Source organism: Trematomus bernacchii, unplaced genomic scaffold, assembly GCF_902827165.1.
Source record: "Trematomus bernacchii unplaced genomic scaffold, fTreBer1.1, whole genome shotgun sequence".
NCBI classification, from domain to species: domain Eukaryota; kingdom Metazoa; phylum Chordata; class Actinopteri; order Perciformes; family Nototheniidae; genus Trematomus; species Trematomus bernacchii.
In genome coordinates, this window is record NW_022987607.1 from 4,291,039 (window position 1) to 4,306,353 (window position 15,315).

Sequence of the window (15,315 nt, forward strand, 5' to 3'; positions counted from 1 at the left end):
GTACTCGACATTGAGAAACACCCAGTGTGTGGGAGAGAAACTCCCTCTGGAGGGAACACAGGGATTTTAGCCTTTGAAGACCATTTACATGCACTAAAAACTATATAACACACTACAGGAAATGGAAAACCCTGTAATAGGGCCCCTTAAAAAAAAAAAGGAATATATCATTCCCAGGTTCAGTGATTTGATTCCCATCGACATCAACATTATACTGAACCCCTTATTTCCCCAGTAGGAAGACTACAGTATTTAGTATGCTATAAATGGCTTTGGATAACAGCATCAGCTAAATAAACGGTATCACTTGTTTCATAGCATCTCTCCAGCCTGTGTCTCAAGATAAGAGTAATGTGTGGTCTGACAGCTGAACATTACTGTCATGCATCTCCCAGTGAAGGTCCTTATTAAGAAACCCTGACAGGAAGTGGGTGGATGGGTTAGCACCCGCCTGTCAGAGTGTCTACATCTCTGTGTGTGTGTGTGTGTGTGTGTCAAGTCATTCCTGTCAGGCCACTGCTGCTGCCATTACAGCACATTAAAGTGAACGGTCTCCTGTCACAGAGTTCACGACAGATACAGAATTATGAATAAAAACTTTATTTACTTGTCGACTAGAATAAATATAAAAACGTGCATTAGTGGTATCTCTTGACCCAACATCAGAAAAATACAAACGCAAACACTCTCATGAACTCAAACAGGCATTTCCATCCTTAATAAAATCAAATCATGAAGGCACTTTGTACACTTCAGTTTCCTATTCTACTGTACCTGCCTCCATTAATATGTGCAAATTTACTTTAACGATTACTTCCAGAGGGTTAGATACCAGAAGAGGATCGATACCAATCGTCTGTGCAAAAACAAATTCATCAAATGGAAAACGTGTTGGTAATTTCTGAGCTGGAGAGGTGTGTGTAGCTGTCAAACTCCGAGTGAATCCTTCTACAGGCACCGTGTCCTCACTTTGAAGGATTTTCCTCCTCTGTCTGTCCCGATATGAATAGATTGACACTCATGAAATACTAGAACAGTTATATTTACAAAACCGGGACACTTAGCCTGAGCTTCAGATATGCCAAACATCCACACTGCTAAATAAAACATCTCCAGCTTTGAGTTCAGTCTTGAAGTTCTGACGGACAATGGGAGCCGAGTTTGATGCATTTGGTCTGTAAGTATGTTCAAATGGTCTAAATCCAGAAGCTGGACCTCTCCATGGCTCCTCTCTCCAGAAGTTGGTGCTGCTCCGGTGGGTCTTGCTCGCTGCCAGCTCTGGTTTCCTGCCTCTCTCTGTCGGACCTTTTCTTGTGCTGCGAGCGAAGAGGACGTCTCTCTGAGGGAGGAAGACTCTGATGATGTTTGGGAAGATGATGAGGAAGAGGAGGAGGTCTGAGCTGCTGTCTCTGAGGTTCAGGGCAGCTCCTTGAGGATTCAGCGCAACTTCTCAGAGATTCAGCGTAACTCCTTGGAGGTTCATCATAGCTTCTCGGAGGTTCAGTGTAGCTTCTCGGAGGTTCAGTGTAGCTTCTCGGAGGTTCAGTGTAGCTTCTCGGAGGTTCAGTGTAGCTTCTCGGAGGTTCAGAGTAGCTCCTTAGAGCTTCAGCGTACCGAGGGGGAGCAGCTTCCTCAATTGGCCTCACCACATTTATCTACACAAACACAGAAATCCTTTTTTCTTAAACCAAATTGCTCTATTGAAAACCATTCTTAACCCTTGTACCTCACACCAGGGAAGTTCTTTGACTTTGTAATGTTAATGTTGGCTGTCTTGAAATATACTACATTATTTATTGGGAGTTCTTGGTAGAGTTGAACAAACCAAAAACAAAATCACGTTCACCCGATGACCATTATAGCATCATGAATCATATTATACTATGTTGAGTAAACACTTAAAATGTGATCAGTACTACTAATGTTTGAAGATGTACCACAATGAGAGTAATAAATCATTCTAATTCCAAGCAGACATGTTTGTCCTCAACTTACATCGAAGCAACTTTTCTTAACACGAGACACAGCATCACTCTGGCCGTTTCTCAATGTCGAGTACACCTGCTGCAGAGCCACTATTTCAAGTATACTACGTCATAGAGTGGCGCAGAATGCTGGGCCTTTAACATGCATTTAAACAGTCCTTCGGCGCCACTCGATGACGTAGTATACTTGAAATAGTGGCTCTGCAGCAGGTGTACTCGACATTGAGAAACGGCCAGTGTGTGTTTGAGCAGAAACCTCACCGATCTGCCAAAGTCCCTCTTCCTCTTCCTGCTCGGGCAGCAAGGCAAACCCAGGAATGAGACGCAGACAGCAGAGCAGCGGGCCGAAAACACCGTCTGGATCACACAAGTCACGATGAGAGGCACCCAGAGGATCAGAGTGGTGCTCTGCAGAGAAACAGAGGAGTGGGGTGAGCTGCAGACACCAGCTGGACCATAGGTGCAAGCAGCAGGATTCAGTGAGGGTAATGATGCGATGAAGAACCCTATTTCTCCTCAGGCGGCTGTGAAGCAAAAACAGAGCAGTGTGTCTGGGACTTTGCAGAGGAGAGTCTGCAGAAAGTTTCAAAGTGTTCAGAGGGAATTGCCAGCGGCCGTTTGTGAGGTGGGTTGGTTTGCAGACCACAAAGAGAATTAATGATTATAGTTTGAAAGTTTGGAGCTTTCTTTGGTATCCAGAATAAAATATGCTGGAAGCACTAAAGAAAAACAACCTTGCAGAAGCATCATTAGTGCCTCTGAGCAGCCATGAGTATCAGAACCAGAAGCCCAAACATATTTTCAGGCGATGTAACCGGGCCGCTGGGAGCCATGTTGGAGGGTCCCCTGCTAATGGGAAGCTGGGAGGGAACAGCTACACTGCAGTCTCAGAAGACAACAACAAAGGAAGTAACTTCTGCACTGATAGCACGTTTCTGGGGAAAGGATGAATCTGGTTTATTATTATATTGGGTAATCATTTTTAAACATTAAATGCGAGGTCCAACAAAAGAGAGCACTCCCAAAATGATAACAAAAACATCTAATTACAGGAATACTAAAAAGACTATTTGGACGCTCGTTCCTCTACCCAATTAGTTCGGCTGAAGTTTTAAAGCATGTCTGATTGTCTCTCTCTTTTTGCAGTGAGGATTGGGATTTGGCAAATCTGAACAAACCTTTTAAACCCAAAAAGTGTCTTTGAACAGAGCGTGGATGACGGTTTCAGTTCCACGTCAGGTCGATATCTCAAGCAAGGTATAGCGTATATAATATTGTTAAAAGAGCCTTCACTTAAAACTGATTATTTAAGGTTGGCCTTTCTTTAAGGTGGACAAAATCAATCTAAGCTAATGTGCTGGTTCTCTCTACTACCCCACATCAAAACACCCAACCTATCTCTTATATCTTATCTGACCTATTTTATTTGAATGCAAGTGACCTCAGTATTTGGACTGCTGCACACAAGCTACCGTCAGCACGAAGAGTCTTACATCATAACCATATTTGCTTTGCTATATTAGCTTCAGGACTATTTGGTTAATTAAAAGATTGTCAGGTTAAATCCACAATATGAAATCGTACCACCCTATTTCCTGCTTTAATACAATTATATGTATCTGTGGTTAATATGAATGTCTTGTGATGCTGTAAACACGCAGATTGCACGGCAGCTGTCTCCTATTGGAAAACAAATACTGTCTGTGTTATGCATCTGTGGCGGCTGTGGCTCAGTGGATAGAGTGCTGGACTTCAAATCAGAGGGTACCAAGTTCGAGTCCCACTGCAGTCAGCATGTCGTAGTGTCCCTGGGACACTTCACCTCAAATTGCTCCTGTGGGGATTGTCCACAGTACTGAATGTATGTAAGTCGCTTTGGATAAAAGCATCTTTCAAATGACATGTAATCTGTCTAATGCTGTGTTTCTGCTACTAATGGCAGACACTGAACTATAACTTAAAAGCTACTGGCTTACAGCAGAACTAGCATTGACCTCCTTACATTGACCAGTTTAAGACAAAGGTCACCTCACAAAGTGCAGACTACTGGCCGTGATAAAATGCCCGAGTGTTGCAGATGTGTGTGTGTCTGCACGCGCACGCACACACACACACACACACACACACACACACACACACACACACACACACACACACACACACACACACACACACACACACACACACACACACACACACTAAGCTGACTGAGAGTTGCAAGCTTACCAGTAGCTAGCAAATAAAACCATGAGATTATTACGGGTACAAACACAGGCTTTTTCACATAAAAAGTAATAAATAAAGTTCCAAATAAAGTACCAAAACTTCATAATACTAGCAGAAAATCACGTATATATGCATTGTTGGAGGAGCATGAAATTGTCCTTACCAAAACTACGCTCTAGTTATTTTGCATATAACAATAAAGTCTTTTAAATCTAGATCCCAGCATCTGTCACACACTCACGTAGATGCGCGTGGGGTCAAAAGGACACTCGTTGGTGATGCTGGAGTAGCCAATAGCGTCGGGGAATCGGCAGTAAGTCAGGAGGCTCCGCCCATCGTGAAGGATGGCCCTCACCGTGGAGACCAACAGACCAATGGCCGAGGCCGCCGCCGTTAGAGAAGCAACTACTCCGACGGTGAGAAGTGACCACGTCTGTGAGAGGAGGCAAGAAAAACAATCAGCGATCAAACCCTGAGGGCTGAGAAGATTAAGATGAAACAACGATAAAAGGACAGCAAAGATTAAAACAATAGGAATACAGATGGAGCACATGTAATCTAAAGCAGCATTAACAACATGACCTATGGCTTTGAAGCTTAATGCAAGGATGAATGCAAAAGGGAAAGAAAGTACGCTTTGTGACCATTTATGTGAAACATTTAAACAATGTCATGTCCAATCCAATCCACTTTATTTCTATAGCACATATTAAAAACAGAGGGTTTACCAAAGTGCTTCACAGCAAACATAACATTATAATCAAATATAATATTACAATAATAGATAAAAGGCACACATAAGAAAAGATAAAAGCATAAAAATCGATAAAACAGCTCAGACTGACTCGAAAGCGAGGGAAAAGAGGTGGGTCTTCAGGCGGGACTTAAAAGTTTGGAGGGTGGGCGACAATTTGACATGGGGGGGGGGCAGGTCGTTCCAGAGCCTGGGGGCTACCGCTGAGAAGGCTCGGTCTCCCCTGGTCTTTTTCTTGGTTGTAGGGACTACCAGCAGCAGCTGATCAGCCGACCTCAAAGCCCTTGAGGGGGTGTACACCTGTAGGAGGTCGGAGATGAACTGAGGGGCCAGCCCATTGAGTGATTCAAAAACAAACCATAACATCTTAAAATGAACTCTAAAATGGACAGGAAGCCAGTGGAGGGAAGTCAGTGGAGGGAAGCCAGTGGAGGGAAGCCAGTGGAGGGAAGTCAGTGGAGGGAAGCCAGTGGAGGGAAGCCAGTGGAGGGAAGCCAGTGGAGGGAAGCCAGTGGAGGGAAGCCAGTGGAGGGAAGCCGGAAGCCAGTGGAGGGAAGCCAGTGGAGGGAAGTCAGTGGAGGGAAGCCAGTGGAGGGAAGCCAGTGGAGGGAAGTCAGTGGAGGGAAGTCAGTGGAGGGAAGTCAGTGGAGGGAAGTCAGTGGAGGGAAGCCAGTGGAGGGAAGCCAGTGGAGGGAAGTCAGTGGAGGGAAGCCAGTGGAGGGAAGCCAGTGGAGGGAAGCCAGTGGAGGGAAGCCAGTGGAGGGAAGTCAGTGGAGGGAAGCCAGTGGAGGGAAGCCAGTGGAGGGAAGCCAGTGGAGGGAAGTCAGTGGAGGGAAGTCAGTGGAGGGAAGTCAGTGGAGGGAAGTCAGTGGAGGGAAGCCAGTGGAGGGAAGCCAGTGGAGGGAAGCCAGTGGAGGGAAGCCAGTGGAGGGAAGCCAGTGGAGGGAAGCCAGAATTGGGGTGATGTGCTCATGCTTGCGTGTTCATGTCAGCATACTGTGAGCTTACCATGGGAATCTATTTTTTTAGTTTTCTCTTTCCTGTAGTGTGTTATAAATGTTTCTGTGCATGTAAATGGTCTGCAAAGTCTTAAATCCTAAAGTGACATCACTATGTAACACTTGTGCTCCGATTTGCTAGCCCTACAACATATTTGTACGTGAAAGGCTAAGAAGCGGGACATCTTTGAGCGGTTTCTTGGGTAAGCCTGTGACACAAGATTTTCATCGACATAACTACACTGTAGCTATGTTCGTTTGACAAATAAAGAACCTTGAACTAATATTAAGCTGTCTTTGGCTCTTTTCTTACTGTAAGAAATGCAAATTCCCCCTCTTTGTGATGAATAAAAGTATTCTGATTCTGATTGACCAATCCCAACAGAGCCGGCCAGCGTCTAACCAATGTCCCAGTAGAGGCACAGAATAGAAATATGAACCTGAAAAGGTTGGATGACACATTGTTAGTTTTAGTCTTTTGAAGGGACTTGTTGGCGTATCAAAACTCCAAGTAAGGTGTTGCAGCATTTGAAATTAAAGCTATCAGCTATGAGCAATTACAAATGTGGGAAGAAAAGCAGCCTTTCCCTTAATAGGTGTACAGAGGGTGAGACATAGCTACAGACATTTAAAAATCACTTTGTGAGTCGTCGAAACTGGATTAGAAATAATACAGGAGACAGATTACAACGTGTAGTAGCCAGGGCATGTGATACAGGTGTAGACATCAATAAAGGGAGTGTTGAGATGACTTGTTATTTATGCATATGTAATGCCTTGATGGGTTAAGATAACAGGTTGCTAGGTTTGCCCAGTTTACAGTTGATCTTGCCAACAAAAGGAGCTGGGAGTGGTTAGCAGAGGCAGGTTTGGCCGGGCTTACTCATTCGCTGCTCGTCAGTCCCGTCTGACAGCTGACTGAGTAAACAGAGGAAAGCGGAAACCACGCTGCACCACGGGAAAGAGACACGAGAGAAAAAACACTGAACTATTCCAGCTCCTCACACACCTGGTGGCTGCATGCAAGAGCTCAAGAGACAGACACTAAAGCTGGGAATAAAGCGTGAAAATATCAAAGAGAAAGCAAGTGTGCATGCAGTGCAGGGAGAACACGGTTTATAGGAAAGCATAGTACTAACCAGGCCTTTGCTCTTCTTGTTTTTAGACAGGAAAATAGCCAGAATGCCGACGACGATTCCCTGCAGAGACAGATAGGTTTTAAAAGAATAATCATATCACTCTGTTTGCAACCATTTACAACACATATGATTGTATTCTCATCCAGTCTGAGACACACAAGTTAGCAACCAAAGGAAGGTCAAAAGATGAAGTATCTGAGCTGTGTCGTCACTACAAGTATTTCAGAAATGTCTTTGAGGTCCTTTGACTGCTTTGAAATTAGTTTTTGAAAGCTTGAAGAAAGAAAAACACCCTTTAACTCATGTCTAACATATCTCATTTTCTTCCTTTTTTAAAAGTGACATAACATTAATAGTATGTTTTTTGCTCTGGAGGAATTGGTTTGAGACCACTATTTCTTAAGGATGGTCCAACATTAAAGTCACACTAAGGGATTCATAAGGAAATATTTGCTATTTTAAAAAGGTATTTATAGTATTGTACAGGAATCTGGTTTTACAAGCAGCCAGTGGAGTAAAGCCTGCTATATTGATTTTGGTATTAAGAACATTTCTACAGTACTTAGTGATCAATTCTATGAACATTTGTAGCTTGTGGTCTGCAAGTTTCAATCATATCCCTGCTCAAAATACTAAAACGTGACATTATAAATCTGATAAAACAGCACTGATATGAAAATGCTTTCCTTTGATGTCCTAAATGAAAGTAGAATACGTTTTGTATTTCAGTTATCCTTCCAACCCAGGCTCACGGCATTTCAGTTATAGTCACGAAATTAATTTAATCTATTGATTCGTGTCACACAGAACGATTTGAAAAGCAATGTATTTCTATTGGTAGTATGTTTCGTGCCTGCAACACGTCTTTTTGTCTGGTCGGGTCTTGGAAGACCGGAAGCTGTGTGGTTCATAAAAACATTTTCTTTCTCAATATCAAGCCACGATTATTGTTTTTATTTTAAATTGTATAATGTAGGACTTTTCTTGCCGTCCATGAGGAAAAGAAATGGCTCAGAGCCTCAGAATACTGACATCTGTATTTTTCTAATCTTTTTTTCCTTCTAATTAGTTATTATTTGGTGCAGGCACGAAACACACTACCAATAGAAATACATTGCTTCTAAAATCGTTCTGTGTGACACGAAAAAAAGGGGGAAATCGTGTTGGTGTAATAGATTAATTTTGTGACTATAACACGAAATGCTGTGAGACTGGGTTGATCCTTCATAATATTGCAGAAGATAACCGCCCTTCTTGCTATTTCAGTTTCATCCCACAGGCCATAAGACTGCTAAACACCTGAACTATTGAAAGAACATACATAACATTCATCTGTTTGCAACTTATATATATCAATATTCCAATTACTTGTATATATACTATTCTGCACTATTTCTATTTGATTTGATTTGCTTGCACTATTATCTGTTTTATTGTGTTGCACTGCTGGAGGAGCCTGTGGCCTAAGATGTTCATTGTCATAACTACACTGTAGCTATGTACACATGACAATACAAGCCTTGAAACTTGAAACTATTTGAAGGATCAGAAGAATCTCATGCACTCACCACGAGTCCGGACGTGAGGGCCACCACGTTGGAGATGGCGTACTCCATGGCGCGCGTCTGCTTGTGGAAGTTGATGTGTCGGAGAACCACGCCGTGCACCAGCGCTCCCAACAGGAAGTTAATGTGACCGATGAGGACCATGCTCAGACCCATCTTCATCAGGGTCTGAGGCTCCTCCAGGCTGGCACAACACATTCCTGAGGAAGAGGAGTTACAGTAATGCCGCAATATTTAGAAATCCAGAGAGTTCATTTTCACGTGATGTTACGTCATCCATTGTATTGATCTGAGAGCCAGGAGCCAGGTCAAAACCACAGCAGAGATGCCACTTGTATTAATGATTAGCTGCTGAGCACATACTGAAACTGTCCCAAAGAAGACAGTAAAGAACAAAATGAACTGAAACTAAATATATTGATGTAATAAAGTCAAACGCTGGAGGGAAGATGATGGATATAAAGCAACGTCTGCTGCATGCTATCTATGAATTAAACAGATCAAGAGATGTAAAGTTATATAGCATTTAACGGGAAAAGCAACTCGGGTGGGTCACACTGTTTTCCCCCGCATTAACAATTCAAATGAATCTTAAAACCTACATTTCATAATACACAGACACCCAGCATAGCAACTGACATCCAACAGGTAACAATCTAAAGACAAAGGTGTGTCTTGGCTTAACATAAATAAGGTTAGTTGACTTGTTTATTTGTGTGTTTGCAACATGTGAGATATCTCAATTTTAACCTGTTAGCTGCTCCCATCTTCACATTTGACAAGACAGTTTCACTACTGATTATTTGATCAATCATTACTCACACATTCACACTTTTACTGAGACAAACCCATGCAGAGGAGAGGAGACAGTTAGCATGTACACGTTAAGGTCTCAGATACTGTCACCATGTGGACCAGAGCATATGGGTTCAAAAAAGAAAAGCACTACTAACCTACTCAGCATTCAACAGTGTCCAAAATAACATTTAATTTAAAAATAACGTAACATATGGTACCAGGACTTTGATACAGGCCTTTTTATGTTATGTTTGCAAACTGCTGGAAAGAAATGTCAGCTTTTCATGAGTCCAAATATACACAAATATAGGATTAATAATGCCTTTTAAGCTTTCGTCACGAGATACTCATCCTCTCCAGATTGGAACCACTCCACCACACCCAAACAAACATTCCCAAAGTTTAAAACAATCACATGACTGTAATTGACATACATGTAAATCGGCTTCAAAACCATAGTGTGTTTATTAATATTCACCTGTACCAGCCATCTCTGTTGGGTCACCATTCAGTTAAAGTGTCGGTGGAGGATCGTGCGTGGATCTTATCAGCGTGTCCTCTCCAAACAGTAGCTCCTCTCTGAACCCGCAGGTCAGACAGTGACACTTCTGAGGCTTTTCAAAATAAGATAAGACTTATGTATCACTAGACGTGTAATCTTGATAAACCCATTATGCATACTGTACTTGTCAATCAATCAGAGAGGCATTTTGAAACGTTGTATATAATAGGCCCGGTAACTAAATGTCCTCAAGATATTACAGTAGTTTGGAAAATGGCAATAATTGTTTTAAAAAATAATTGAATTCAAGACTTGACTATTCATCTTCAGTAAATATTTAAAACACGTTCTCATCAACCAAATACCACTTGCATAGTTCTCGAAAAGTCCTTCTTAAAAAAAAACATTTGTATGCTTTTATTTTGAAAACAAAGCTGCTGATTACCCCTTGTCACTCTATTCAATGTCGACACATGTTCGCACCTGTGTTTGAGTAGAAAAACGATTGACATGCTTTATATATTAACCGAGAATGCTACACTCCAGTCAACTCAATGTATTCATAATGTTATTTTTAACATTACAAAGTTATTTTTGCTAAATGTAGTAGGCCTAACATTAACCCATTGTATTAAGTCCGGTGTTAACACCTGGATCGATGCCTGGGAAAAACATCCCAGACACCTTTTCTTTTTTAACATCTGATAACTAGGTAAGTATCAGAAATCAATAAATAAATCAATCAATCAATCAATCAAGTTAAGGAACATTTTATTGCCTAAGCAGGACACAATATGCATGCATTTTTGGGAGCCAATGTTGTTTTGATTCTACACTTGATAGTGTAGTATGCCTTTAGTGCCACCAGGTGGAGAAATGGCATCATTAGAGGAGAAGTAAATATTACCCATGAATGGATTTGCTGTGGTTTTATTTTGTTGCAAAAACTTTATTTTCAGATCTTTGACATTCTTGTTTTTGAGAATACGGGAAACAAACATTGTCAGTTTTGGTTATGACACAGAGGTCATACATATTAGGCAATCCTCAAGTATTTCCTTTCATTGAAATGATGTATGACAAAAACACTATTTTTAGGCTGCAATATTTATTACACTCAGCTAAAAACGTTAGAGCTTTGGATTGTTCATGTCAAAATACAATATATTTATAATACATATAAAAGTATACATACAATTATGAATACCCACAATGAGGAAAAAGGATCACCTTATTAGTTGAATACAAATGGTGATTCCCTTTACTGTGTTTCCAGCTACAATATAAAAGATGACTTGCAGCCATTTCAGTCCAGGTTACGGCGGACCTTCATAATAGACGAGGTATGGACCAAGCCCCTTTTTTTCAGGGTCACCAACCGGATAGTGATCAGATAGAAGATCTCACAGATGTTGAGGATCACACACAAGACAGACGCCCCCACCATGAAGTAGGTGAAAATGGTCTTCTCAGTGGGCCGGGATATGTAGCAGTCCACCAAATTAGGACAGGGACTGACATCACATTGGACTTTTCTGGGCAGCTTGAAACTATCGTAGATGTAGTGGAGCAAGTAGAGAAAAGTGATCTCAAAGGCGGTCTTTAGCAAGAGGCTAATCAGGTATGTATACCACAGACCACCATGCTTTTGCCCCGGGTTGTCGTACAGGTGACGATCTGCACCGTGCTTTGCTTGGTATTTACGTTCCCTCTCTTCCCGGTAGGACACGTGAAGCGCGACCATGAAGGAAGGGCAGGTGACGAAGATCAGCTGCAGAGCCCAGAGGCGAATGTGGGAGATGGGGAAGAAGTAATCGTAGCAGATGTTCTTGCACCCAGGCTGGAGGGTGTTGCAGTCAAAGTGTGCCTGGTCGTCGCTCCAGACCCGCTCAGCAGCTACAACGTAGACCATCACCCGGAAGACGAAGACCACTGACAGCCAGATCCGCCCGAAGACAGTGGAGTACTTGTTGACTCCACTAAGAAGACCCTCGAGAAATTTCCAATCCATGAGTTCAGCTTTGCTTGGAAGAGAAGTCTGTCCCTAAACGTTGGAGGAGGTAGGTTTTCAAATCAGAAAAGCTAGAACACAAAAAAGAGAAAAAGACAGAGTGTGGCAAAAATATCAAGAGAAATACAAAAAAATATATAAAAATCCTCTATTTAGCTTAATATTCTGTATTCTGTTCCAAATATCTCACTGGATAATTTCGAACGTCGTTCTCTTTTCCTATCAAACCATTTAGTTAACAGCTATGAAACCTAAATTCCCTCCCTTTAATCTCACAGCATTTAAGTTTGATTTGAACTTTGTTAAACACTTTGTAGAAATGACCTTTATTAATTGATTAAAAACGTGTTAAATACTTAAATAGTTTCTTAAATGTTATTCACCCTTACTCCGAACACAGTAGTCCAGTTCTGACTTTATATGAAATGTTCTCAGCTTTGCAAGGAGTCTTCAAACTAAATATAACCAAGCCAAAAAATGCAAATCCGTTTGACAAAAAACTCTAAGCTTACCGTAAGAAAGCAGGTCTTCCACTCAGTCCATATTGTCGAAGTAGACTTTGGGAATGTGTTCAGCAGGCAACCTCTCTCCTGCTGTGGGTCTCTGACATTGACCTACCTCAAGAATCAAATCTTGGCCATAATCTGAAGGCGTGGCCACCTTTGGCATCCATCCCAAATTTAAATCTAAACTTCCTGTCCGCGTCACATTATATTGACCCCCAATTGCTCCAAGAACTTACTTTTATGTTGGCAGTTGTGTGATGGAGTGCCTTAATGATATAGGTGATTACAGAAAACTGTCCAGGAAAACATCCAAAGACACATCAGTAGCTTGACTGAACAAAGAAATGTGATGCAGTGTGACTTAGTGTAAATAATTAGTACACAGAACCACATTGAGGTGTGTTAGTCTAGCACCACATTTCTCCACAGTTGACATGGTATCAGCTCCATTAGCCATCTGGTATCTGGAGATATGCCCATTTGTTCTTGTTGATTAATCAGAATTAAACAGGGCCCCCACCTAAAATGTGTTTGTACAGGCACTCCAAAACCTTTTGCACTGAAACACACCTGAGATATGGAGTGCTGCTATCTTAGAATCAGATTAAACATGTGTTTGCTGATTCATTTTCTCAGGTAAGAATGTGCAGCGGTCACTGCATTATCAAATCAAATCAAATCAGGTTTTATTTATATAGCACATTTAAAAGCGATTTTTGGTCGAGCCAAAGTGCTGTACATGTAATAAAAACACATTACTACAAATCACAATAAATTAATAGCAACGTTTTACGATACTGCCCTTTACAAACCATCTCTCGATCTGCTGTTCTGAAGAAATACAGGATGTGTGTATTTGTCATCAATCTGTGACTTGTAGGAATGGAGATGTTATCAACTTTTGTCAATACTGTTACTCCCATCAGTAACCAGTTGTAGATCATTTAGTCATTATCTAGTTATCTATTGTTTTCTATGACTACCTTAATTCTGCACCAATTTCTATTTGCCTTGCACCGTGTAGGTTCATACAATGTGTTCATAACTAACATTTCCAATGTTTTGTATAGGGATTAAAGGGGAATAGGTAAAAAAAAGCAAATTTGACAGAGTAGTTTATTTTCGAAAATGTTATCTTTATTTCTTGTTCAAGTTCATGACATAATGTGCGACCATGAAGACATTTTTTCCAGTTTTTGTCAAAGTACAGACACAGCAGCTCATAATAAGTGGAGAGATTTTATTTTGTGGTCATACAGATAACAAAATAATCTTTTATAACACATCATCATATAAATAGACAAAGTACAATAAATCACCTTTATTGCATATTTGTTATTTAGGTTGACAAGCCTTTTAAAAGCACCAACACACATTATTTTGATATATAAAAAGGAAATAAAGACAACATATCATTTAAAGCCACACATATTCTGCAGATAAACAAGGCTAACAGTATAAAAGCTACATTAGATAGTTATTTTCTCCCAAACACATGTCTTTTATGTGACTACTACGCTGTACGCTGGGGCTGAACCCTTGTTGCTAGCTTCTCTGTTGTCATTATCTACCAACTTGGCCTTCTCCGTTATCGGCTCTTTGAAAATTGAGTTCTCCTTCACTGTTAGAGGAGTCCTCACCATCCTGAAGGAGTTTGCTCTCTGGGAACTGGGTCCTCCTCGACAGCACTCCCTGAACCTCTTCCCACACAGGTATAAGACCTCGCAAAAAGTGAGGAAGATGCACACAAAGCTGGTCACCACCATGAAGATGGTGAATATCTTCTTCTCTGTGGGCCTGAGGAACACACGGTTGGAAAAGAGACAGAAAATGTAAGATTAGTAGTTATTAAATCAAGTCAAACCATGGGAATTAAATTATCTTTAACTATTTAGGACCACCGAGGAACGCTTACCTTGCAATGTAACAGTCCACCAAATTGGGGCAGGGGTCGATGTTGCATTTCACCAACGGTGGGAAAAACGTGGCCTCGTAGATGTAGTAGAGCAGAAACACAAACACACTATCGACTGAAATCTTAAACATCAGGCTGAGAAAGTAGGTCCACCACAAACCCCCTCGCTTCTTTCCCGTGAAATTGTACAGAGGGGCACATCCTTCTCCGTGCTTCAGGCGGTGTTTGCGTTCTCGTTCTTCCCGGTAGGACACATGGAGCGTAACTAGAAGGGATGGACAGGTGACAAAGATCAGCTGGAGAGCCCAGAGCCGGGTGTAGCCGATGGGGTAGAAGTGGTCGTAGCAGACATTGTGACAACCGGGCTGCCGGGTGTTGCAATCAAAGTCCTTCTGCTCGTCACCCCAGACCTTCTCACACGCCACCAGAAAGACCATGAGCCTGAAGATGAAAACGATGGCGAGCCAGATGCGACCAAACGCAGTGGAGTATTTGTTGACCCCGCTCAGGAGGCCCTCGAGGAAGGCCCAGTTCATGGTGTTGTTTCAGCTGTCAAGTTGGACCACATTGATGATGGGCAACCCCCAAAAAATGTGGCAGACACACTGCCGAATGCTCAAATACAGATGGCTTGGACACAAGCTGAACTGAGCACGTCAGGCACGTCAGGCAGTCTAATAAAGCACTTATTACTTCTGCCTTTTTGGCACAGGTCTAAGGGGAGGGAGGAATATCGAGCAAAGCAAACACAGACTCATTCCTCCGCTGGAGTCACTAGTGGAACTGGTGAGAGCAAACACCTTTATTATTAGGCAGGAGAGAGAGGCAGGGAGAGAGCAATGCTGTTCAGGGCATGAGAAGTTTCTGCAAGTTCAATTTAAGACATTTAAAGAGATAGATATTTGATTTCTTGTTT

At 41.8% G+C, this 15,315-nt stretch overlaps 3 protein-coding genes across 3 annotated transcripts; all 3 read right to left on the reverse strand.

Moving 5' to 3' along the window:
* Positions 1–579: 579 nt before the first annotated feature.
* LOC117482846 lies at positions 580–10,078 on the reverse strand. Its single transcript, XM_034131067.1, has 6 exons — positions 9,944–10,078; positions 8,671–8,867; positions 7,103–7,162; positions 4,453–4,644; positions 2,247–2,393; positions 580–1,655 (listed from the first exon to the last, which is right to left on the reverse strand). Exons 1-6 carry the CDS (start codon positions 9,954–9,956, stop codon positions 1,197–1,199), a joined length of 1,068 nt encoding a protein of 355 aa, XP_033986958.1. The 5' UTR covers positions 9,957–10,078; the 3' UTR covers positions 580–1,196.
* A 1,195-nt stretch (positions 10,079–11,273) lies between these two features.
* On the reverse strand, positions 11,274–11,978 carry LOC117482900 (gap junction beta-3 protein-like). The gene has a single exon (XM_034131135.1). It carries the CDS (start codon positions 11,976–11,978, stop codon positions 11,274–11,276), a length of 705 nt encoding a protein of 234 aa, XP_033987026.1.
* A 1,731-nt stretch (positions 11,979–13,709) lies between these two features.
* Positions 13,710–14,935, reverse strand: LOC117482894 (gap junction beta-4 protein-like). Its single transcript, XM_034131132.1, has 2 exons — positions 14,400–14,935; positions 13,710–14,281 (listed from the first exon to the last, which is right to left on the reverse strand). The coding sequence occupies exons 1-2, from the start codon at positions 14,933–14,935 to the stop codon at positions 13,987–13,989; spliced, it is 831 nt and encodes a 276-aa protein (XP_033987023.1). The 3' UTR covers positions 13,710–13,986.
* Between the last annotated feature and the right edge of the window lie 380 nt (positions 14,936–15,315).

Bases quoted from the DNA above. Each gene is read 5' to 3' on its own strand.
- LOC117482846 (XM_034131067.1), bottom strand. The intron at 4,645-7,102 runs GTTAGTACTATG...CTCCTCTCACAG, and splicing joins ACAAGAAGAGCAAAGGCCTG to ACGTGGTCACTTCTCACCGT. The intron at 2,394-4,452 runs GTGAGTGTGTGA...GTTTCTCTGCAG, and splicing joins TTGACCCCACGCGCATCTAC to AGCACCACTCTGATCCTCTG.
- LOC117482900 (XM_034131135.1), bottom strand. From the start codon at position 11,978: ATGGATTGGAAATTTCTCGAGGGTCTTCTTAGTGGAGTCAACAAGTAC.
- LOC117482894 (XM_034131132.1), bottom strand. From the start codon at position 14,935: ATGAACTGGGCCTTCCTCGAGGGCCTCCTGAGCGGGGTCAACAAATAC. The intron at 14,282-14,399 runs GTAAGCGTTCCT...TGTGTTCCTCAG, and splicing joins GTGGACTGTTACATTGCAAG to GCCCACAGAGAAGAAGATAT.